The sequence below is a fragment of the Rutidosis leptorrhynchoides genome, chromosome 4, assembly GCF_046630445.1.
Source record: "Rutidosis leptorrhynchoides isolate AG116_Rl617_1_P2 chromosome 4, CSIRO_AGI_Rlap_v1, whole genome shotgun sequence".
NCBI lineage: Eukaryota > Viridiplantae > Streptophyta > Magnoliopsida > Asterales > Asteraceae > Rutidosis > Rutidosis leptorrhynchoides.
The window spans coordinates 623658493-623682107 of NC_092336.1; the positions used below are offsets into that span (position 1 = coordinate 623658493).

The 23615-nt window shown below is 34.5% G+C and overlaps 2 protein-coding genes across 2 annotated transcripts; both read left to right on the top strand.

Moving 5' to 3' along the window:
• The first annotated feature begins 5112 nt into the window (after window positions 1-5112).
• LOC139904160 (glycerophosphodiester phosphodiesterase GDPDL7-like) lies at window positions 5113-10368 on the top strand. Its single transcript, XM_071886095.1, has 8 exons — window positions 5113-7137; window positions 7245-7541; window positions 7611-7723; window positions 7829-8336; window positions 8590-8910; window positions 8997-9133; window positions 9207-9687; window positions 9870-10368. Exons 1-8 carry the CDS (start codon window positions 6984-6986, stop codon window positions 10166-10168), a joined length of 2310 nt encoding a protein of 769 aa, XP_071742196.1. The 5' UTR covers window positions 5113-6983; the 3' UTR covers window positions 10169-10368.
• A 2594-nt stretch (window positions 10369-12962) lies between these two features.
• On the top strand, window positions 12963-15112 carry LOC139904161 (uncharacterized). Its single transcript, XM_071886096.1, has 3 exons — window positions 12963-13422; window positions 14306-14329; window positions 14482-15112. The coding sequence occupies exons 1-3, from the start codon at window positions 13227-13229 to the stop codon at window positions 14781-14783; spliced, it is 522 nt and encodes a 173-aa protein (XP_071742197.1). The 5' UTR covers window positions 12963-13226; the 3' UTR covers window positions 14784-15112.
• Window positions 15113-23615: the final 8503 nt, after the last annotated feature.

Below are 23615 nucleotides of genomic sequence, written 5' to 3' on the forward strand. Positions count from 1 at the left end.
TCAATACACTTTAAGTATTTGATTATTTCTTTCTTTCTTACCCTTGTTTGAGAGTTGTATTAGTTAAATATTTTGGAGAGTGTAGTTGGCTTAAGAGAGTCGTCTATATCATTGTAACAATTTGTGATATAGTGTATTTTCTCTCTTTGGGGGCCGGTGGTTTTTCTCCTGTTTTGGAGTTTCCACGTTAAATCTTGTGTTGTGTATTGTTCTTATTTCTTTACTATTATTGTTGGGCTGGGTGGTGGGAATTAGTGAGACCGTAATTTCCCAACAACTGGTATCAGAGCATCAGGTTTGACGGGGTCTCGGTTATAGGAGTCGGAGTATGCTCTGTGGTTGCCACGGGAGTGGATCGTCCACATCAGAAACGAGTTCTATTGATCGTATAGGGTATCTGGTTAGACAATATTTTTTCTGATTCGTAGTAATAGTTGGATTTGTTAGTGGCCTAGTTGTGGATTTCCGATTTAAAGGGTCCTGGCTACCTGCTACATCTTTTGGCTATTCGAAACGTGAGCAAAATCAGAGAAAGTGTTGTTTATAGGATACGGATACGATGTCGAAGTTCAGTCCAATGAGGTTTGATGTTGAGAAATTTGATGGGAGGATCAATTTTGGCTTATGGCAGGTTCAAGTCAAGGATGTGTTGATTCAGTCTGGTTTACACAAGGCTTTGAAGGGTAAACCCACCCTTGTTCCCGGCAGTGATTCTAGCAAGAAGTTCGATGAAGAAGAATGGGATGATATGGATTTGAGGGCGGCAAGTGCGATTCGTTTGTGTCTTGCAAAGAACGTGCTTGCAAATGTGCACGGGTTATCAACGGCAAATGAGCTTTGGGTTAAACTAGAGCAGTTGTACCAGGGCAAGGGCATCTCAAATCGGTTGTGTCTTAAAGAACAATTTCATACTCTGCGTATGGATGGGGGTTCAAAGATTTCAGATCATCTAAGTATTCTTAATGGTATTGTTTCAGAACTTGAAGCTATTGGAGTTAAAGTGGATGATGAAGATAAAGCTTTGAGGTTGATATTATCTTTGTCATCGTCTTATGAACACATGAAACCTATTTTGATGTATGGGAAAGAAACTCTGAAGTTTGAAGACGTTACTAGCAAGCTCCTATCCGAGGAGAAAAGACTGGAAGGTAACGGGGTCTCGTCATTAGGAGATACGATAATGTTGTGTTCGGATAGGCGAAAGAGAAACTCTGGGAAGAATCTGGTATGCTGGAGGTGCGGGAAGACTGGGCATGTAAGGGTTAATTGTCCAGGTGGAGCTAATCCGGCAAATGGCTCCAAAGACGCTAACATTGTCTCCGTTGTTACGGAGAGTGACGAATTCCTCTGAAGTCACGTCATCCTCATGGTGTGTCCGCGCCACCATGGAAAGGGATGTTTGTTAGCGGTTCCACAATTACACATGGGCATTGGTTTGGCATTTATGCAGGTTGTGTGGTGGAAACTGATGTTGTAGCTGATGGGACTTTCGGGAAAGTCAAACAGGGAAGTTGCACCATAAAGTTTCAGCTGGTTGTTCAACAACATGTGCCGAGGTGAAATGCTTGGAATGTGATATTCTAAGTGCTATACTCTTAATGGTGGAGTATGATAATTCTTGTTAAGAGTTATGATTGTCTGTGATGACAATGATTGTCGGTTTAGACAATGTTCGATGAAGATGCAAGTTTTGTCTCTTGGAAGATAATGTCAACGGCATAAAGATGAGGATCTTGAAGTTGTCGTCGAGGAAGCGTCTACATCGGTTATCCTTGCAATGTGGAAGCATGGTTATCTTCTTATATCCAAAAGGTGGAGATTTGTTGGTTTATTTTGGCTAGTAGAAGATATGTTTATCCCACATTGGTGGGAGGAAGATGTGAGGGGTGAGTGACTTGGTTATAAAATTAGGGCTAAGTCTTCATTCCAATTTGCACCAATCAATACACTTTAAGTATTTGATTATTTCTTTCTTTCTTACCCTTGTTTGAGAGTTGTATTAGTTAAATATTTTGGAGAGTGTAGTTGGCTTAAGAGAGTCGTCTATATCATTGTAACAATTTGTGATATAGTGTATTTTCTCTCTTTGGGGGCCGGTGGTTTTTCTCCTGTTTTGGAGTTTCCACGTTAAATCTTGTGTTGTGTATTGTTCTTATTTCTTTACTATTATTGTTGGGCTGGGTGGTGGGAATTAGTGAGACCGTAATTTCCCAACAATTTTAAAGGTTGATAAGAGTATATATGAATAATTGTGACATGTGAAAATTATACTTGGCTTAATATGCAATATTTAAGGAGCTAATGACATGTAAGCTAATCAAATCTCTCTTTTATATAGATATATAGATGTACAGTTTCAGATGTTTTTTAGCGAGATACTTTTTATACAAAAAATGCCGGTTACATAAGTGGCGATCTGTTCCAGAATCAAGGTTAAGTTCTTTTAATTATCTCTGTATACATTGTATGTTCATACACACCAACATTAGTGATTCACTCTCTCGTAGTACATAACAATATCATACAAATTTTGAAACATGAAGAAATTGAAAAAGTTGAAGCCCTTGACAAGGCAAGTTTAAATTGAATGACCTGTATAAGCAGGGAGGCCATATTCTATATTGTAACTTTATAAGTTTGTAAAATTGTGTGATGATGTTTTTGCAAATGAAACGTGAAGAAACTGAGAAGTGGAGAACAAATTTAAAGTGGGATAAGGTACAACGGTCTGCAACTCTGAAGAGATATCTAAGAAATTTAAATCTAGGATGATGGGGAATTAGTTTAACAAATTTTTCGGTGCTAGAATTAAATTATCTTGAGTTTGGTCTTGATGAACAGCTGCAGTTGTTGTTAAGTAAGATGAACATAAAGAATTTTGATATGCTAAGTGAAGTGAACACAAAGAAAGATCATCAAATGAAAAACCATCTGCTTGTACTCCTCACCCGATTTCAGGTTAAATTGAAACCTTCACTGTTTTATCATTCATACAGACACCCATATAGTTGGAACTTGATGATGTATTTGATTTCGGTACATGAAATCCGAGTCAAAAACCTGATCAATTTCTAAGTTTCGGTTTTCATTGACATCAAATAAGTTTTCTGTAACTTAAGTCATACATGCAGACATGAAACTGACAGTGAAGAAATACTTGAGATTTTTTGAAGACCATGATGAGTGCAAAAAGGTTCTATAGTTTGATTTAGATGATAGTTGTGTAATTCCTTTAATTTATTTTTATTCTAACTTTTATTTTTGTGGTAAATTTCTTAATTCTTTAGATGTACAACAGTCATTGTCGTTAAGCAAAGTTAACATTCATATGTTGTCAGCAAAGTAGACCCTTTACTGCTCTTATAATGCAAAATTTATTCGTTTAAAACCCTCGGTTAACTCCAGGTTTGCTTTTAGAGCACTAGTAACGGTCCGTCGATACACCCGTCGTTGGATCCGCCTTCCACCGACGCCGATATTAGCAGCGCGTGGTTGGATCCGCCATTGAAGCCCGCACTCGACTTTTTCGTTGCATAGCATTTTCGATCACGGGACATTTACTGTTTTTTGAGCGTTAAGCATCAAACGGTTCGAAAATTTGAATGGAAATTTTTGAACGTTAAGCATCAAACGAGTCACATGCTATATATACATATGCATATGACTTTGAACACACACTGCATCACAAACACAAATTACACACACACACTTGCATTGTCTAAATTTAGCTCCCGAATTTAGTTTCTTGAACTTTAAAATATGCAGATTTTTTATATACAGAATATTGAATATGTATCATCACATATTATATTATACATCCAGATTTCAAGAAGTGATTGAAATTCTACCAATACAAGTATTTCAGATCAAGTGCTTATAAGATTAGAAGTCAAACGTTGTTACCATATACATAGTATGTTTGTTATCTTGTATCGAAGCTTTCTCAGAAGTGTTGTGGGTTGTGTTGTCCGGTGATAGAACATGATCTACTCCGCTGGAAAAAAAAGATAAGAATGGAGTTGTTTGGTTTCAACCTGCAAGTTCGTGGAATGTACTTGATGATGCTGATAATGTTCCCGAAAAGTGAGAAAAGATGGATGGAGGTTAATTTGTGAAAATTCAACTCAAATTTTGATGTTAGAAATTGTATTCTTACAAACTTGAAACTCATAACATGTGACTATGTGAGGGAACTATGTCCAGCCTTATTATATGTGGCCTTGCTATCCGGGCCGTGTATAATATTAGGGTACACCCATAAATAAAGTAGAGAAGTATGCATGTACCCGATGATAAAAAAATTGCTTCGAGAAAGACATTCGAAATTGGTGGATGAATGTATATAATATAATATTAATTAATATGAATGCAATATAATGTAATCATTTATATATTTACATATTACATATGTATATGATATGATTTTAATATCTACGAATGATATCTTTTGGACAGTGTGTCGACTCTAAAGGGGAAGAATTTGAGGAGGACATCATTTATATTCCCTCCTCATCTTCTTCATGTTAGGGAAAAACTTTTCGGTTTTCAACATTTAACGGTAAACTCGTTAAACTGATCTCCAAAGACAAGTGGTTTCGAGGAGGTGGAGAAGTTTTGGAAGAGTATGGACCTTATGTTTGTCGGGTCTAACTCGTCGGCTCCTTAGTCGTTTACGATGTTTGTTTTTTGAGTTTGTAGTTTGTTTGACGGCTTTTGCTTCCTTGTTTTTCTTAGCTATTAGGTTCGATATGTTTTTCTTTAGCTTGCGGTATGTTTGCTTTGGTCTTGTTTCCTTGTTATTTTGGTTTGTCGTGGCTTGGTGATACTCGTTTTAGTAAGCGGTGTGGTTGTTAGTTGCGTTTTTAGTTTCGAGGCTCGCTGGATTTTTTACTTGTATTTTGTTTTGATATGCTTTTTCATCTATCGACTGAAATTTCCTTTAATATAAATTTCGTTTTGTCATATTAGATTTCGTTTTTTTGGAAGAAAAAGAAAAGTATAAATGCTTATTCTTCGGTAGTTACCTTTTAAACAATTATACAAATAAAAAGAAAAATAAAAAACAAAAAAAGGTTTTTACAATGTCGCAATATATGCAGTCTCATCACCAAAACTAGAGTTAGGGTTTGCTATTAAAAAAAAAATAAGAAAAAACTCAGACAACAACAACAATAAGGAAAATGAAGCAGCAATTGGGAAGGGAATATTTTAAAGGGTTGTTAGCCCCCTTTTGCTGCTCATGATTTTTTCGTTGTTAACCCTAATCAACAACAACAACAACAACAACAACCCTTTCAGCTGTTAATTGATCCTGTCTCCAGCTTCTGCTTGTTCTGTTTAAAGAAAGATGTTACACTTAAGCATCACCAGCAGCTAAGCAGTTAAAATAAGCAATACCAAACTTAACCTTCTCAAACACATCTATAGCAATCGACACATTCATTTGTGTTGTAGCTATTGTTGTAATGATGAATATGAAGATGAAAATGAAGAACATGTTGATATTGATATTGATATTGATATTATTAATGATAAAAAATATGTTGCAATTATAAACCCTAATTTTGATCATAACTATTGAGGCTGTGATGATGAATAATAATTGTGTTATTGTTGTTGTTGTCTGAGTGAATTGAGCAAGATTGAGATGATCCGTATCTTGGCGGGGCAAATTACGGAGGTTTCGAGGTATTTGCAGCCATGGCGGTTTTATCCTATTTCGCTTGATATTTCTTATAGATCTGAGCCTCATTTATTTTAATTTCTTTTCAAAATTGCATCCTTTTTGTTTAATTTTGAGATTTTTTCATCTTCATTGTTCATCAATTTTTACTTGGTTTAGGGTCAAATGTAGACACAATTTTTACTTGCCTGTTTGGCAAACGGGTCAGGTTGGGTCGGTTTGGGTAACGGGTAAAAATGGTTTTGGGTTAAATTGGGTCATAGGTCAAACGGGTCAATTTTTTAAATGCGTCAAAATGGGTCAGGTTGGATCGGTTTGGGTAACGGGTCGAAACGGGTCACCAGTCAATTGGGTCAAATGGGTCAAAAGGGTTACATCACTTTTTTTTACATTTATTACATTATTTTAGTTATTATTATTTATTAAATATACATAAGAAACATTAATATACATAATAAATGATATAAACATGAATGCTTTATAAATTTTGTACGGATGAAACTTTTTATGTTTGACCCATTTGACGCATTCACAAAACACATTAGACCTATTGATCTTTGAGTATTGATACCCGTACATTCATTTTTTTGTATAGGACTCAATAGGTTGGAGAGAAACCCATTTGAATCTTTTTTTAAGTTTTGATTTACATTGTTAGGCCTAATTTTTCTCAAGACTCAATTGACCCGAAAGGCTTGACCCAAAAGGCTTGACCCATTTGACCCAAATTTGAGTGTGTGGGTCTCAATTGCCAGGTATACTAGAAAGTGACTGATAAAATGTAGCTTCCTGCATCATTAGTGAAACTAATTACTATTTTAAGATGTAAACACAATTATTTACTACTCCGTATAATTCAGTCCATTTATATCCATCTCCTATATATAAGATTTATTTGTGGGTATGATTAACTAGCTCTTCATTTTCTTTCATGATTTTCTTTACCTTTTTCCTTTTACAAAATTTTCTAATTTTTTGAAACTCAACAGGGAAAATGTTTTAAATCAAAAGTTTCTACCATCAGGTAACCTTTTTCAAATTGATTTTTTTCTCTATCTGTAAGAATTGTTTACTCTTTTTCAACGTGTTGAAAACATTCTATCCGAACGCGAAGATTCAAATATATTATTTCGTTTGATTGTAAATAAGTTTGATATTGTATGTTATCAGCCGATCAACATTCATATCAAATTCCATCTCTTTTCTGTTTTTCAATGAATGGGAAGAGACGAGGTTTGTAACATAACATCTTTTTGTATATCCGTGTTGTGACATTTTGCAACGCGAAATCAAACAAGTTATGATAAGAAGGTTACTCTTTTGTTTCTTGTTAATACATTCATGTCTCGCCAAACACATTCATCCCGGTTATAACAAATCTTCAAGACGGTCACGCTTGCAACAGAAGCCTGAACCTGGCCCTGGTCCAGGCAAGAAATGGCTAACTTTAAAAGGTAACATTTATGTCTTTTAATATCATTCGGAGTATTAATTATTACATGTGTCATGATGTCATCCTATTTAATAAATAATGATGATGACGATTTTTACACATATATAGGTGCCGAACCGTTAGTGATAGCGCAAGGCGGGTTTCCGGGCCTTTTTCCGGACTCATCCATGGTGGGGTATACAGCCGCAATGGCAATGGGTGTCCCCGGGACCCTCAAGTACTGTAATTTGCAATTAACGAAAGATAATCTAGGAGTTTGTCTCGCGGACATAAAGCTTAATAATTGCACCGATGCAGCAACTAAGTTCCCAAAGCAGCAACGACGGTACAACATTAATGGTCGTGACATTGATGGGTGGTTCCCTAACGATTTCACTATCGACGAGATAATGAAGGAGATACGTCGTAAGTATCGTGGCTATGCGTATTAAATGACGTGTTTGATATTTGTTTCTTACTAATGTTTTGTAACAGTGTTGCAGAATATTTTCTCAAGAGCAAGTGTTTTTGATTCTGTATACCCTCCCCTGGCACCCGATAGTGTTTTCGGCATGGACCCGAAAGGCGTACTGTGGTTGAATGTTCAGGTGAGTTGCGTGGGACCCATGTAATCTTATGGGTCCCACGTTGACAACTTATGTTACAATATAAATAGATTTTTAGTGTGTTTTCATGTACTTTTTATCTTGTAGAATGATGTGTTCTGGAGCTCAAACAAGTTAAATGCCGTACGGTACATAGAAGATTCCTGGGAATATTTTGTAGCTGATTACATCTCGTCATCCGAGATTGGTTTCTTGAAAGCTGTAGGAGTGAGTAGAACATTCGATAGAACAAAGACTAAACTCGTCTTTAGATTCTTGACTCCTGTTGAGGTGGAGCCCACTTCCAAAGAAACGTACGGTGCCCTCATAAATAAGCTTGCGATGATCAAAACATTTGCCTCGGGTATTCTTGTACCAAAAGACTATATATGGCCCGTTGGTAAAGATGGATACTTGAAGCCTGCAACCACACTCGTTGCGGATGCTCATAAAGAAGGTCTCGCAGTTTATGCTTCGGGTTTTGCATCTGATGTATTTTCAAGCTACAATTATAGTTATGATCCGGCAGCTGAGTACTTGCAGTTTGTTGATAATTCACAATTTGCTGTCGATGGAGTCGTTACTGAATATCCAGGATCTGCTTCAAATGCCATCGGTAAGAAGTAATTGTGTTATGATAGGCGGGCTAAACAATTAGTCAAGATTGGTTGACTTTTGGCAATAAATTTTTGGAAAACTTTGGACCCATCTAACTTTTTTAAAACGATTCGTTTGAAGATCTTTTTTATGCTTTTTTGTTTTGTTTGAGAAGTTGTGTAAATTAGTCAAAGTTGTCACCTTTAGTGTTTTGTGACCGAGGTTTTTGTTATTTTCATTATCTAAATGCATAAACTTTCTGGCTATTGCAGCATGCTTAGCTCAAGTTCCAAATATGGGCCCGAAGGTTGCAAACACATTGGTGATATCTCACAATGGTGCGAGTATCGACTACCCTGGTTGCACAGATCTTGCATATAAAAAGGCTATTAACGATGGGGCAGACATAATTGATTGCAATGTCCAAATGACCAAAGATGGTGTCGCATTTTGTCTAGATTCAGCTGATTTATTAGGAAAAACTAATGCAGCGATGGCTTTTATGGATCGGTCTACATCCATACCAGAAGTTCAACCTAAAAGTGGCGTTTTCACATTCGATGTCACGTGGGACGAGATCAAGTCCGTTAAACGTAAGCAGTTTTCTCTTTAACTATGATGGTATGGTATTAAATGAGAACCTTTGTTTTTCCTATTACTTATTTTGACTTGGTTGTAGCGTTGATTCAAAACCCGTTTCAGTCTGGTGGATTATTACGAAACCCCAAATCAAAACATGCCGGAAAGTTTCTAACTTTGCCTGAGTTCTTGGAGCTTGCTAAGAAGAATTCGTCAAGTATTCTCATCGGAATCCAAGTAGGTTGCAAACACTCCTTGAATTCTTTGACCTTAAAGTCAACTACTAACGTTATTATTCGATGTATCCCAGCATGCTGCGTACTTAGCATCAAAAAAAGGTCTTGACATTATTAGTACAGTCAACGGTGCACTCAAGAAAACAAATTTGAACCCGAAACAACAAGTTTTGATCCAATCAGATGACACATCACTGTTGGCAAAGTTCAAGGCATCATCACCGAGTTACAAACGAGTTTTGTTGTTTAGTAAAGTGATCAGTGATGCACCGAAGCCTGTTATTGATGACATTAAGAAGTATGCGGATGCAGTGAATGTGGGGAAGAAATCAATTGTTCAGACGAGTAAAATCTTTTTTTCCACCGGATCAACTAAGATTATCGAAAAAATGCATGCGGCAAACATCTCGGTGTATGTCTCAGGGTTCTCGACGGAGTCTTTAAGCATGATGCTCGATTTCTATAGCGATCCGTACACGGAGCTTGTTTCGTTCCTTGAGGAGGGTGTAGATGGTGTGATCACCGATAACCCGAAAACCGCTAGTGCATTTATGAGTAAGAGAAACTTTCCACTTCCATTTTTTTATAAATTCATTACTCTTATTAACCAGTACAAACTGTACTTGTTAATGCATAAATATAGTCGATCTATCAAAATTCAAAGTGGAATTATCATTACCCAAAAATCAAAGTAGTTTTGTTAATGTTATGTTTTTTTCTGACTAATGGTGTGACAGGAAGTCCATGTGTTGACCCGAAAAGTACGGCGCCGTTCGTTTTCCAACCGATAAAACCAGGGGATTACTTAGCTCAAGTTGAACCGGCGGTTTTGCCGCCAGCAGCCGCACCAATTCCTCCACTTCAGGTGAGAGATGTTGTCGATCCGCCACTGCCTCCGGTGAATGCTGCTGCACGCAAAGATGAATCCGACAAGAATGATGAAAAGTCAAAATCGGGGCTACGGAAAAATGATGTTGATGTGGTGTCAATGATGTTATTGTTGTTGATTGGGTGGGTTCTTGTAATTGGATGTTGATTGAAGGTACTATCTGTTTGGGATGAAAGGGACTTGTGTTTGTACCATTGGAAACTGTAGTATTGTTGTATGAAACTTGGTAGTGTGAATTGTACTTTAAATTTAGGTAGATAGCTAAACTATAGTTATAAGTTGTTAGTGTATGAATTTTTTTAACCATTTGTTATCAATATTATGCTTCTAAAGATTTAACTTGATCATTCATGTGTCACAAGACATAATAGCTAGCTTACACTTGGTTTACATAATTGTTGGTTAGGAAAATTTGGTCTTTGTTAGAGAAATTATGCTGAAGCCTGAATGCCCCAAGCTTACAAAACTTTCTTGAGATAGAATTTTCATATTTGTAGTTTATTCAAGAAAATGTGCATAGTGAGGTTACATTATCCAAATTATTGTTTTCAAAGATATCCAAAACAAATGATATACGGACTACGGTAAGAGTCACAAAAATTACATTAAAACAGAAGAAAACAAAACAAAGCCAACAGTAAAAATGTTGTTAAGATACCGGGGGTTATTTCCCTTTCCTCTTAGATTTCTTACCATCAGAAGGCAACGAAAGTTGTTTTAATGGATTTGAGGAAATATTCATTTGCAATATTAAAGTTTTGTGACTCACAACCCTTTTGTTGTGTTAGTGTAATACACACTACCCATATTATAATTTATGTAAACTGAATCATCTTTAACCATGACTTCACATGTGATGTAACTTTGATCATTGTTTGTTTTATGAGATAAGGAATATTACAGAGTACAATATTATCGGCATAATAAATCAATACTATGTGGTAGGATCAAGAGGGAAGTAACCATTCGGGGGGAAGCAACAACTTTTTTTTTTCTTTTCGTTTTTTGAAAAAACTTTGTTCACGAACATTATAGATGAGATGAAAATATGAACATTTAGTAGAGACACTTTGTGATAAATGTTTTTATTTTTGCGGAAAAACGCTCGAAGAAATAATATATAACAATTATCATGTTTTCCGAGCGTATTTTGAGGTTTTAGCTATTGGGGTTTAGATATTAGGGTTTAGATATTAGGGTTTATAGGGTTTAGATATTAGGGTTTAGAAATTTAGGGTTTAGGGCTTAGATTTAGGATTTAGATTGAGTTTTTAACACGAACGGTTTAGAGTTTAGGGTTTAGGGTTTAGGGTTTGGTGTTTTGGGTTTATGTAATAAACCCAAAACACCAAACCCTAAACCCTAAACTCTAAACTCTAAATCGGGCTAAATTTTACTTCACAAAACATGAAAAAAAAACGTTCATATTCTTCACGAACAATATTATCTTGAATGTTATTTTTGTCGATCGTTTTCACGCCTAAATAATAACATTCATCACGAAGTGTCTCTTCTAAATGTTCATATTTTCGTGTGATCTTGATGCCGAAAAAAAAAAATTTCAAAAAAACGAAAAAAAAAAAATTTTTGCTTCCCCTCGCTTCCCCCCGATTGGTTACTTCCCCATTGATCCCGCCCCTCAATACTATAATACCATAATCTCACTATCATCAGTATATAATATATACTTCGTAATAGATAGTATATAATGTAATAGATTAATTATATATACCGGGTATATATAATATGTCCATCATAACCAATAAAGTAAATTAAATATAATATATATATATACATTGATTCACTAATTAAGTTAATCTTGAGTATAATAATATCATACAAAATCCAATAGTTCTTAAAAGAAGCAACATCATCACGTGAACAAGCGATTAAAAGTTTGGTCCGATATCTTTGTAGGTTTTTTAGGGTTCTGTCCGTCCTATACTAAAGACCAAATAATATGAAATATAAAGACCATAGACTTTATCGAAACTCTTTGGTCCGATTCGATTCCGGTCCAGTTCGGTCGGTCCTCAATTTTTCTAGAATTTTTCCCGTACCATAACACTCCTACTACAATTAACAAATCGGAGTTGATATTTTCAGGTTCCTTTTTACTACTTCCAACATATTTTCAAGTTAGTTCCCAAAATACCCCTTATTATTATATGTAAGTTTATTTAGGTGATGGTAAAATATAAATTTAGTCAAACTAATTTGTCATTTCCTAAAATTATGACAGAAATGTTTCCCTCTGACACCTTAATCTAATGACGATTACTATGTCACTACACTCTTCATTTTGTGATTTGAATTCTCAGTCTAAAATCCAGAAATCCCTCGAATTTTTAAACGTTGATCTCTACATTCATTACTAATCCAATAGAGTCGCCAGCCAATTTCTAAATCTATAACTATAATGTTGGCAAAAACCCCAATTTTAAACCTAAAAAGAAAAAATAATAGAACCCTTTATAAAAGGTAATCGACTAGATGTGTTTACGTTCCTCAGAATAGTTCCAGAAAGCCACCATAAATTCGTCTTCTCTGACGAAATTGTAAGCAACACAACCCAGATCTGACTAGATCTCACACTCCGACGTTTTCCATCGCCGTCGCCCCAAAATTCAGCACGAAGTCACCGGTTGAACGACTCAATCTCGTTTGGAATGTGTCAGTTGGGTTCTTGGTCAAGGTATTTTTGGAGATAGAAACAAGCTTTTGAAATGAGTTGTAAAAATGGAATAATTGATGGTAAAGATGGTGAGTATGAGAGGGCTGAGGGTGGTGGTTGAAATTGCAGCAGAAGAAGTTTAGATAGAAAAAGTGAAAGGAGAGAGATTAAAAGGAAGTAAAAAAATTGCAGAGATATGGTAATACATGCATTTAATATTAAACATTTATTTAATTCACAAGGGTATTTTAAGAGGTTGGAAATATCATTTCCCCAATGGGTCATATAGCAAACAATTCGGGTTAGTCAGTCGTCGGTGATCACCCATATTCTCTTCTAAAAATATTCAAAATCAATAATGTGAACACCCAATTCCCAAATCTTAAAAAGTCACTAAAATTCCCATACACCGTTGGTTTCTTAAATTAAACAATGTCACTTAATTAGATCCGACTCAAAGTTATTATACTCGTACACACTTTTAAACGAAATAGCATTAGATATAAAGATTAGATCTTTCGGTTTAGAAAGATGACACGGAGATCTGGATCCTGTTTAAAAAGCTGTTTAGTGATATTTGCAGTGATTTCAGCACTGTGTGTATCTGGGCCAGCTATTTATTGGAAAATTAAAAAAGGTTTTAATTTAAAAGGTGGTTCCTCAATTTCTTGTAATCCATGTATATGTGATTGCCCTCCACCTCTCTCACTTCTCAAACTTGCTCCTGGTAATCAAACCTTTTTTTAGCTTTCTAACTTTATATATACGGTTATGGTTTTTGTTGATTAGTGTGTTTTTGATTTTTGTTTTTTCATTTTTTTTAGTTGAATTAGTGCGTATCTAATTCATGATTTTTTATGTTATCTATATTTAAGATAAATACCCTTTTTATTTCTGATGCAAAAGATCGTAAATTTGATCTGATTATATAATTGTTATGTTGATTATAATGTATTTTTTTTATCTAGGAGTTCTTTAAAGTTTTGCTTTGGTGGAATTAGTGCATACCCAAATCTTGATTTCTACTGTTTTCATGTCAGTATTAGATCATTAGGATATCTTAAAAACTCCTTTTAATACTTTTGGTGTTGTTTATTGAAAAAGTTTCTAACTTTGATCTGGTTAATGTAATCTTTACATCTGATTATACTGTATTTGATCTGGGATTTCGATAAAGTTTTGAGCTTTACTGGAATTGGTGCATTCAAATCCCTTTAAGTCTAGATTCTAGAATGTATTTGATCTGGGAGTTTCGTAAATTTTTTATATTCATTAGGAACAGAGTATGTGCCAATTCATATTCAGAGGAAGATCGATGTTTTTTTGTTGTTGTTTTGTGTGGTCTAGATTGCTCTTTTGTTGTTTAGTAGAGTTAAATTTTGAAGAATTATGGAGCTGATCCTTGTACTCTTGTAGTTAATAACTTAGTTCGGTTGATCTGTTTTTAAGCATGGTTGAATGCTAAAATATGTAAAATGCTATAAATTCAGTGAAATTTGGTAGCACAAACATTAAAAAGATTGATTAAAAATATGTGATGCATGTACAATTAGATTTTTGAAATATGTAAACTTGGATTGGTTATTAATTATTTTTTCCGTACATTGCAGGCTTGGCAAATCTTTCAGTTTCAGGTAAGGTGTTCATTGTTTATGGTTAAGTAAATATTTTAGTTTTATATCATTGTTAGATTAGATTAGATGTGAAATTATCATCTACCTCATTCAAGTTCTAAAGATTCTATCGCAGTAAACTATATACACTGATGTTATTACCCAAAATCCAGATTGTGGGAAGGATGATCCAGATCTAAAGGAAGAAATGGAAAAGCAATTTGTAGATTTACTATCAGAAGAACTAAAACTGCAGGAAACAGTCAGTGAAGAACACATTCATCATATGAACATCACATTTGGTGAAGCAAGAAGAGTAGCCGCACAGTACCAAAAAGAGGCTGAAAAATGCAACACCGCTACTGAAACATGTGAACAAGCGAGAGAACGGGCCGAAGCTTTAATGAGACAAGAAAAGAAAATAACTTCTTTATGGGAGCGAAGAGCTAGACAACTTGGTTGGGAAGGACAATAATTTATTAATTACTTCAAAAATTTCCAGGTTTCTTTTTTCTATCATTCTTTTTTTAATCCGGTTGTGCGATCCTTATCAGTGTTGTACTTTGTGAATTTTTATAGATACTTACAGTTACAGTAAGTAATTTTGGTACCATGGGACCAAAGTTGCCCTTAAGTAATCAATCATACACGTTGCATAATTCATGTGTCGCATGTTCGATAGTTATAATCAAAGTTATCAGCTGGGTGATCCCATGTGTTTAGAACTTTTGATGTAATGTTGTTCTTTGAAGTTGTATCGATTGTTGTGTAATATGTAATGTAATATTATATCCTAATTTATTTATTATTTAAAGAATACAAAATTACACGGATTTAAAGTTCCCCATTTCTCATCTTCAAAATCAAAATCAAACCCAATGACACATCATCTTCATAAAAGTATAAACACATCAAACCTAATTGAATAACTTCAATTAGGTTAAAAAGAGAAGATGAAGCTGGAGATGGAGATGAAGTTTAAAGAATAACTTATTCAAACCTAATTGAATAACATATCAAAAAAATAGTGCTACTAACCAATTTGGTACTGGTACAGTGCCACACTTGTCCCTAATAAAAACAGGAGCATGATATCTTCCGAGAAATTTTCAAAGATTTGATAGATTATTATCATCCTATAAATTTTTCAAAGATTTGATAGATTATTACTCGTATAATAACGTTGAAGATCAAATTTAATTATTCAAAAAGTTTGAAATATTTTGGGAGTGTTTAGTCCTGGGTTTAGTTCTGAGAAGGAAGTGCTGATGTGCGCTGATGTGAGAGCTAGTACCGGGAAGGAATGAGTGTCACCATTTGGAGCACGCTAATAACATAACAAAAAGATACATAATCAAAATCATTTTAACAACTGCTATTGTTCTGGCATGCATGCAGAAACCTAAAAGGATAAGTATCTAAAATCAAAACCACACAGTAGAAGTAGTTATGTCAACTGCCAACTTATTGTTGAATGTTGACTTAAAATTGTTCCTGTTGCAATTTGTCATCTAAAAAGAATGTGTCCCCTAGGTTTCCTCCACATCAGCAGTTGGGGCGGATTATGCAACAACGGGAGATGAACGTGTGGGTGGTTAAGTCCACTAGGTAATCCCGTACTGCTGTTCAAAGAAAAAGAATGTGTCAACTTACATAATTAATTCAATATTAAAATTCAATATTAATTAATTCAATATTAAAAAAAAAAAAAAAAATTTCAATATTAATGTAAGCCATCGACTAAACTAGCCTGTTTTCTTTCTCATACACTCATAAATCAATACATCATTCATTATTCATTATTATAATCATTTACATATCTATTAGCCAAAAGACCACACCACAAAAAATTCAGTTCATATTGATTTCTGCTAGCTTGACACTGTATTTGAGTTGTGTATAACTAAAAACTTTAAACTGTTAAACCATAATTGGTTTTTACAAAAGTTTGTTCAATTTCCGAAACATAGTTTGTTTAGTTAGAATTATGGATAGGAGAATCGAAAAACGAGGTTATGAGGATGAAGAAGATGATATACCTCAACCCAAGAAACCGAAATTACCGGCTATTGCAATCATTTTACATAGAAGTATCATGGATTTCCGTGGCCTACATAAACTCCAAATATCAATCACAGATATCAAATTGGCCACCAACAACTTTTCTAACGATAACCTAATTGCGCGTGGCGGATTCGGGAAAGTATATAAAGGCCAGCTTCCTAAGTCCAATAATAATTCTGGCCGCACGGTCGCTATAAAACGATTAGACAAGGAGCATGGACAAGGACTAACAGAGTTCTTATCGGAACTCGTGACACTGTCTCGTTGCAAGCATGATAATCTTGTCCCTTTAGTCGGAATCTGTGATGAAGGTGGAGAGAAGATACTTGTTTATGAGTATATGGCGCGTGGTAGTCTCGATAAATACCTAGCCACTAAGTAGAAAAATACTTGCTTAAATTGGTTGCAACGGCTCAACGTGTGTCTAGGTGCTACAAAGGGTTTGTATTATCTTCATTACAATTTGGAAGATGGTATTAGGGTACTACATGGAGATATAAAGAGCTCCAACATTTTGTTAGATGAAAATTGGGATGCTAAGGTTTCTGATTTCGGGTTTGCAAAATGGGGTCGTATTAATAAGACATGTCCAGGTCCTGTTGATGATGATGTTTGTGGAACGGTTGGGTACGTTGATCCTGTATACGTGCAGACTCGAACCCTTACTGCAGCATCTGATGTGTACTCTTTCGGTATTGTTTTATTTGAAGTTTTATGTGGAAGGCTAGCCGCTGGACTAGTTTATCAGGACCTGGCTAATTGGGCTGCAGTCTCTTTGGAATATGGAAATCTGAAAAATATCATCCCACACAATCTGTATAAACAAATGAATCAAGATTCATTACAAGAGTTCTCAAATATTGCATACAGGTGCGTCGACAAGAATCAATCTAAACGCCCAGATATGAAAGATATCGTCAAACGTCCATATCGCATTGAAATATCAGATTGTAAGTTGTTTTTAATTTCTTTTGCATAAATCGATGTATATATATGCTTTTAATTTATGATCGTTTCACTTATAATTTTTTTTTTTTTTTTTTGGGCTTGATGGTATATTTTTTATGAGTGTGTGAAAGTAGTATTTCACCGGAAAGGATTTGTAAAAGTGGCATAGCGGGTTAGCACCAGTTATGCCGACTAAGGTGAAACTGGAGTTGCTTACGCTGGCTTATGCTAACGTGTAGACCGTACTTTTTTGACAATTTCTGAACCCAGTGTTGGCACTGTTGGTGCCAGTGGCGGAACTAGGATTTTTTTCACCGGGGGCAAAAAAAAATTTAGAATCGTAGCAATTTTTTGGACAAAATATGGATGTTTTAGGGCAAAAAATTGAGGTTTTTATGCAAATTATTAAGGTTATTGGGCAAAAGTTGAAGGTTTTAGGGCAAAAGTTGGAGAATTTTGGGCAAAATTTGAAGGTTTGGGGCAAAATATGTAGGTTTTGGGGCAAAAAAAAAAAATATCCACCGAGGGCAAAGTCAAAAACTTAAAAATTTTACACTTAAAAGAAAAATCCACTGGAGCGTGCCCCCATGTAGTTTCGCCCCTGGTTGGTGCATAAAAAATTCAAGTTCGGATCAACCAATATAAGGCCCAAATTAGTATATATGGATGAGTTAGTATTCATTTGGATGTGGATCATCGATCTCCTAATCACATACTGCGTACAACCCTAAGAACGTTTTTCTCTCTATCAACAACAGATCCAAAACCCACTCAAGTCGAATAACAACTCTAGGCATCGATCTAATTTGATCTACACGATTCGGTTCGACTAAAACGATCCCTAAAGTCAACGATTCGCTAGAACATCGATCCGAAGATCTGAAAAGCTTCAATGATGGTCCCCACAAATTTTTCCAGCAAAATACTACTTTTACAAGCACTCATAAAAAATATACATTTAGCTAAACAATTCTCGTTTCTTTAGAATATACCATTAGATAGATCACAAAGTTTGTGTCATGATTTGATGCTAGGGTTGTCGACCTCGTTTCACAAAATCCGAGCTTTGGGGATCAACCGGAGGTGATCCATGGTCATTTCTAATTAAGAAACATCAAAGGCTTAGGAAGGTATTAATAGATCATGACAAGTGGATCTATTCGATTCAGTTTATTGTTGAAGCTAATAATGGTCAATCGTATACATCTCCACTTTACGGCAAAGTCGGCGGTGGATATCTTATTAGTAACCGAAGTCATGAGGTGCAGTGACTGTTGGAAAAAATTGGTAAAAAGGTGTATTTTTACCAACTTTGGACACTAATTAATATTTGATAGAGTGGTCAATATTCATGATGATTTAGTGGGTTTTGTAGCCTCTAACGAGAGCTTTACAACGAACTAAAGTGTGTCCAAAACGGAATAAAGGTGAATGAGATATCGAGTCTCAAAGTTGTGCATTTACTGCAAATCATATAAGGCTTTTAAGATAATGCCAAATTGAAGGTAGTTGGAAACTAAGGATTAAACTTCCTCTTTAAATAAGCCTTATGGGTCATGGAGAAAAACACACAAAATTGCCCAGCAATAAAACACACACACAATTTCTATTGTGCTCTCTCAGTTCAACATCAACGGTCTCCACGTTCGACTATCTTTCAGGCAAGTGTTCAAGTCCCGCAGTACGCTGCTTCGAACCGGTGTACCCTGGGAACAGACGTCGAATCTGTTTAAGGGAATTGTGTCAAACACTAGCCCTGTTCAACCTTCAATTCGGTTTGATCGTTTTAACTTTTTCAGTTCTTATTCTATATATGTTTATGATCTGATTATATTGAGTAATATGTTATTATTTGATTTACTCGTTTCAGTTTCGTATATAATATTCTTACAAACTTAAACAGATTCTTGTTCCGTTACGAAACTGAGTCTTACATGCTGCTCGATTAAACTGAACGTATTGGATTCTGTTGTAAACTGCGGTTTTATTTACTATTAAAACATATTAAATTGGTGATATGATCTGTTTATACTTGCCGATTATAACAGAATACATGGAGTATTACGTTATTGCTCATGCTAAAATAAAGCTGTGATAACTGATTCTGCTACATATACTATTTAAGACCTGCTGTTATAATATTGTATGCGAAGTAAATAACATGCTGTCTATTTTGTTGCCTAAACTGATTTGCTGGCTTGCATACGTGTTTTTACAATCTTTCAAACTGGTTATTTACTAGTCTTATTGTAGAAGCAGATGTATACGCTGTTGTCATATGTTGATGGTTAATGTATAAGTTGCTGACCTGAATATAAGCTGATAGTGATTAATAAAACATGTATTTGGCTATTAATTGATTCAACTAATTGCTCAGGATAAACTAATATTTATGTATGTTTTAAACATGTGCATACTTTTTATTTTTGGTGACTTGGTACATGAACATTGATTTTACTGATACTCTGCTACTAGTATGATCTATATATATATATATATATATATATATATATATATATATATATATATATATATATATATATATATATATATATATATATATATATATATATATATATCAGTGTGATATCTGAATCAATTTATGATATGCGTTAATAACTGTATATGAGCTTATTTGCGAAACATGGTCATGTTATTAAATCTTCTATTTGAGGTAGGAAGATTAGTTGTACAATATGTCTTAATATATTGTTGATATAAAATATGATATTAATATTAATATTAATTTATTATGGATAGAAACAGGTTATTTGACTTGCCTTTTGTTGTTAAAGTGAGTTAAAAAAAAAAAAAAAAAACCATTAGGCTTGTAGGGTTGAATATGACATTAGTGGACATTAAAATAATATCTTCAAAATAATTACATTTTGGGTTGATTCTGAATGATTTCAGTTAAACTAACACAATGGACATTAGTGGACTGTGGACATTAAAATAATACATGCATTATGTATATACATGTCCACCATGATTATATTGATAATAGATAATGATAGCCGACAATAATACATCCACTTCACATCTACTTTGATTTTTATATATCCATTATGGTTTTATGCATCATAATAATGGACATTAAAATAATAGATCTATTGTGATATTGTGATTATATTTTGACATGATTATGAAGAGTTTCATTAAATTGAATATATTGATACAATAACGTGAATTAAATAAATGAACACATTTATTCCGTAGTCTACTGTATTATGTTATGATTAATTAACATATTTGTGGACTCAAATAATTTGTGGTTGATCAAATTATTTAGGTATTTAAATTATTCGATATATAATCATTTTATGTTGAGTAATCTGATGATTTGATTTGCAATATATAATAGATTATGTTAATAATTTTGATTTCGGAGTTCAACTTTGTTTCAGCTAATTTTAAACCGCTTCCTAACGCGGTTCTTCTCATGTTGAGAAATATGAGAAGTTCACTAGTGTGAATTTCGAGCGTTGATAGAAAAAAGATGTTCTTTTACCTGACCACGTTGAACCTTGCGAGGTTCTTGACTGAACCTTGCGAGGTTCTTGACTGAACCGATTCCCAAGTTGCAGAAGGGGAATATGATGCTCAAATTGTGAGCGCGGTTCAGGTTTGGAATCATTCGGATTCCTTGTGCGAAACTATGTCTTGAATGACATGGTCGATTCGTTCTATAACGTGTATTCGAAGAGTCTTTGGACCTTTTCCGGACTGAATTCGAACTGTATTTCGATCTGTTTCCAGACAGTATTCGACACTGGTTATAGACTGTCTTCGGGACAATATTTAGACAGTTTTAGACTGTTATTAAACCGGATTTAAACTTGTTTGTTTAACAGATGGGCTTTGATATTGCTCAAAATATACATATTTATCTTCGCAATATCTTCCTACTTTCGTGGCATTTCGATACGGGTTGTGATGATTAGTGAGCGGTTTGTGGTATTTAGTTGTTTCGGGACAAAAGCGGTCTAAAAGTTCATATTTATGCTAAGGAATCAACCCTTGGGCCAAAGGAATGAACCTAGTGAAGTTTTGGAGTGAAAATGAAGTTCCAGGATCAAAAGCGCCGCTCCTAAGGTCAAAAGCGACGCTCCTATGTGCTAAAACGTGTGTTAAAAAGATCAGTAGCCAAAAGCGTCACTCCTATGCCAAAAGCGCCGTTCCTACAGAATCAAAAGCGTCGCTCCTATGCCAAAAGCGCCGCTCCTACAGGATCAAAAGCGCCACTCCTGTTCCAAAAGCGTCGCTCCTGGTGCTGTCATAACCCGACCTTAACCATAAGGACGAATACAATAACATATGATTTCATCGCGAGGTATTGACCTCTATATGCGACATTTTTCAAAAACTGCATTCGTTTTTACAATACAAACCATAGCTTTTATTACAAATACAAGGTTTAAACAACTTAATAATGATTATCGTTTAGCGATAATCTTAGACTTACAAACTTTACATGTGATAATAACAATACGACCTCCAACATATTTTACATTACAAATCCTCCGATATGCAGTTTTATTTTTGACACAAATATGCATACTCAAGATCTTGCTTAAATTCAACATGTTGCAGCGGAAGCTTTTAGTTATCACCTGAGAATAAACATGCTTAAAACGTCAACATAAAGTTGGTGAGATATAGGTTTAAAGCCGGCAGCGTTATGAATATAGACCACAAGATTTCATATATAAACGTTTTAATAAAAATATTCTAAGTTGTTGAGCACTTGATAACCATACTTAACATTTAATCAACGTCGCATATTCCCTTTATTATGAAATCTTACTACACCGTACCAAGTGTAGTCACCGAAACGAAGTACTGTGCAACCGTTGAATACTGGTCGTCCAGTCCGGTTGGGGTTGTCAGGCCCGATAGATCTATCAACAGGATTCGCGTTTACAATACCTCATGTAAATAGTAGTTACCAAGTTACAGGGAAGTATGCCAGTGGTACAACTCAACGTAGAATATATTTTTTTAATCACTTGTGTCCATAACGTAAATCATAAAATGCATGTATTCTCATCCCGAAATATTTAGAGTTTAAAAGTGGGACTATATACTCACTTTTGTCTTGAAGGTATTTAACTCGACTTGGTCTCCGATAGATATCACGAACCTAACCATATATATAATATATCAACATATTTTCTTTTCAAGTAATCGTTATATATATATATATATATATATATATATATATATATATATATATATATATATATATACTTTTAATACTTTTAATATTTTTTTTAGTCCGTAGTTAGCAGTCCGATGTTAGTGGTCCACAATTAGTTGCTTAAATAAAATAAATAAAGACCCCATCGTATTCGTGTTGATCAGAATTAATCTTGACCCATGGTACCATGTTGTCAAATGACGTGTTGCGTACATAAAGTACCGTGTTGTCAAATGACGTGTTGCGTACAATCATGAGGTCTTATGATTAATCTTCTCGTGTTGTTTACGGGTGGTCCTGAAATATATAAAATAAAATCATAAGTAAATATATATTAAATATTATGTTAATTAGCCAAGATATGATTAACCCGATTTTGTCATAATATGATATATTACAGGTCTTGAAGTGTTTTTAAAAATCAAATTAGAAGGATCTATTTAGTTTGCGAACAAGTTTGAAATCACTCAAACTATGTTCTTGTTGTTAAAATTTTATAACACAAAATAAAATAGCTATATAAATATGAATCGAATAAGGTTATGAATAAGGTTACTACCTCAAGTTACTTGGACAAAGCTACTGGAAAAGGTAAGAAAAATCTTGGAATCAAAAGAGTGGTGGAGTGGGATTGAAAGATTGGAAGTAATCTCCTTGAAATCGGATGACTATATTGATACGTTCTTGAGTAGGTAAATGAAGAGAGATTAGGGAGTGAATTAACTTGAAAGAAAATTGGAAATGAAATTGTATGTGTGTGTGTGAAAAATAGCATGATTATGGGATGGATATATAGGAGATTTAGTTTGTTTTCTTGCACAAAAGTCACACATGAGGTTAAATGGCTGGTTCCCACATGTAACATCATGTCTAGTGGCTGATCATTGAAGTTTATTGTTGGTATATACCAATAGTAAATACGTATAGAAGCTATGTATGATACGGTTACATATACCCTTGATATACTTGTAGAAATTTTGAGGAATCGGAACGAGAATTCAAATATGGACGGGTTTATAACTGTAAAAGAGGCTCAAAACTGGGCTTTTATTTTTGGGTCAAACCGGGCCAAAATAAAATTTTAAGACATTTTTA

Excerpts from the sequence above, each read along its gene's own strand:
- LOC139904160 (XM_071886095.1), top strand. The coding sequence starts at position 6,984 with ATGATAAGAAGGTTACTCTTTTGTTTCTTGTTAATACATTCATGTCTC. Across the intron at positions 8,337-8,589 it reads ATCTGCTTCAAATGCCATCG|CATGCTTAGCTCAAGTTCCA; the intron begins GTAAGAAGTAAT and ends TGGCTATTGCAG. Across the intron at positions 9,134-9,206 it reads GTATTCTCATCGGAATCCAA|CATGCTGCGTACTTAGCATC; the intron begins GTAGGTTGCAAA and ends GATGTATCCCAG.
- LOC139904161 (XM_071886096.1), top strand. The coding sequence starts at position 13,227 with ATGACACGGAGATCTGGATCCTGTTTAAAAAGCTGTTTAGTGATATTT. Across the intron at positions 13,423-14,305 it reads ACTTCTCAAACTTGCTCCTG|GCTTGGCAAATCTTTCAGTT; the intron begins GTAATCAAACCT and ends CGTACATTGCAG. Across the intron at positions 14,330-14,481 it reads GGCAAATCTTTCAGTTTCAG|ATTGTGGGAAGGATGATCCA; the intron begins GTAAGGTGTTCA and ends CCCAAAATCCAG.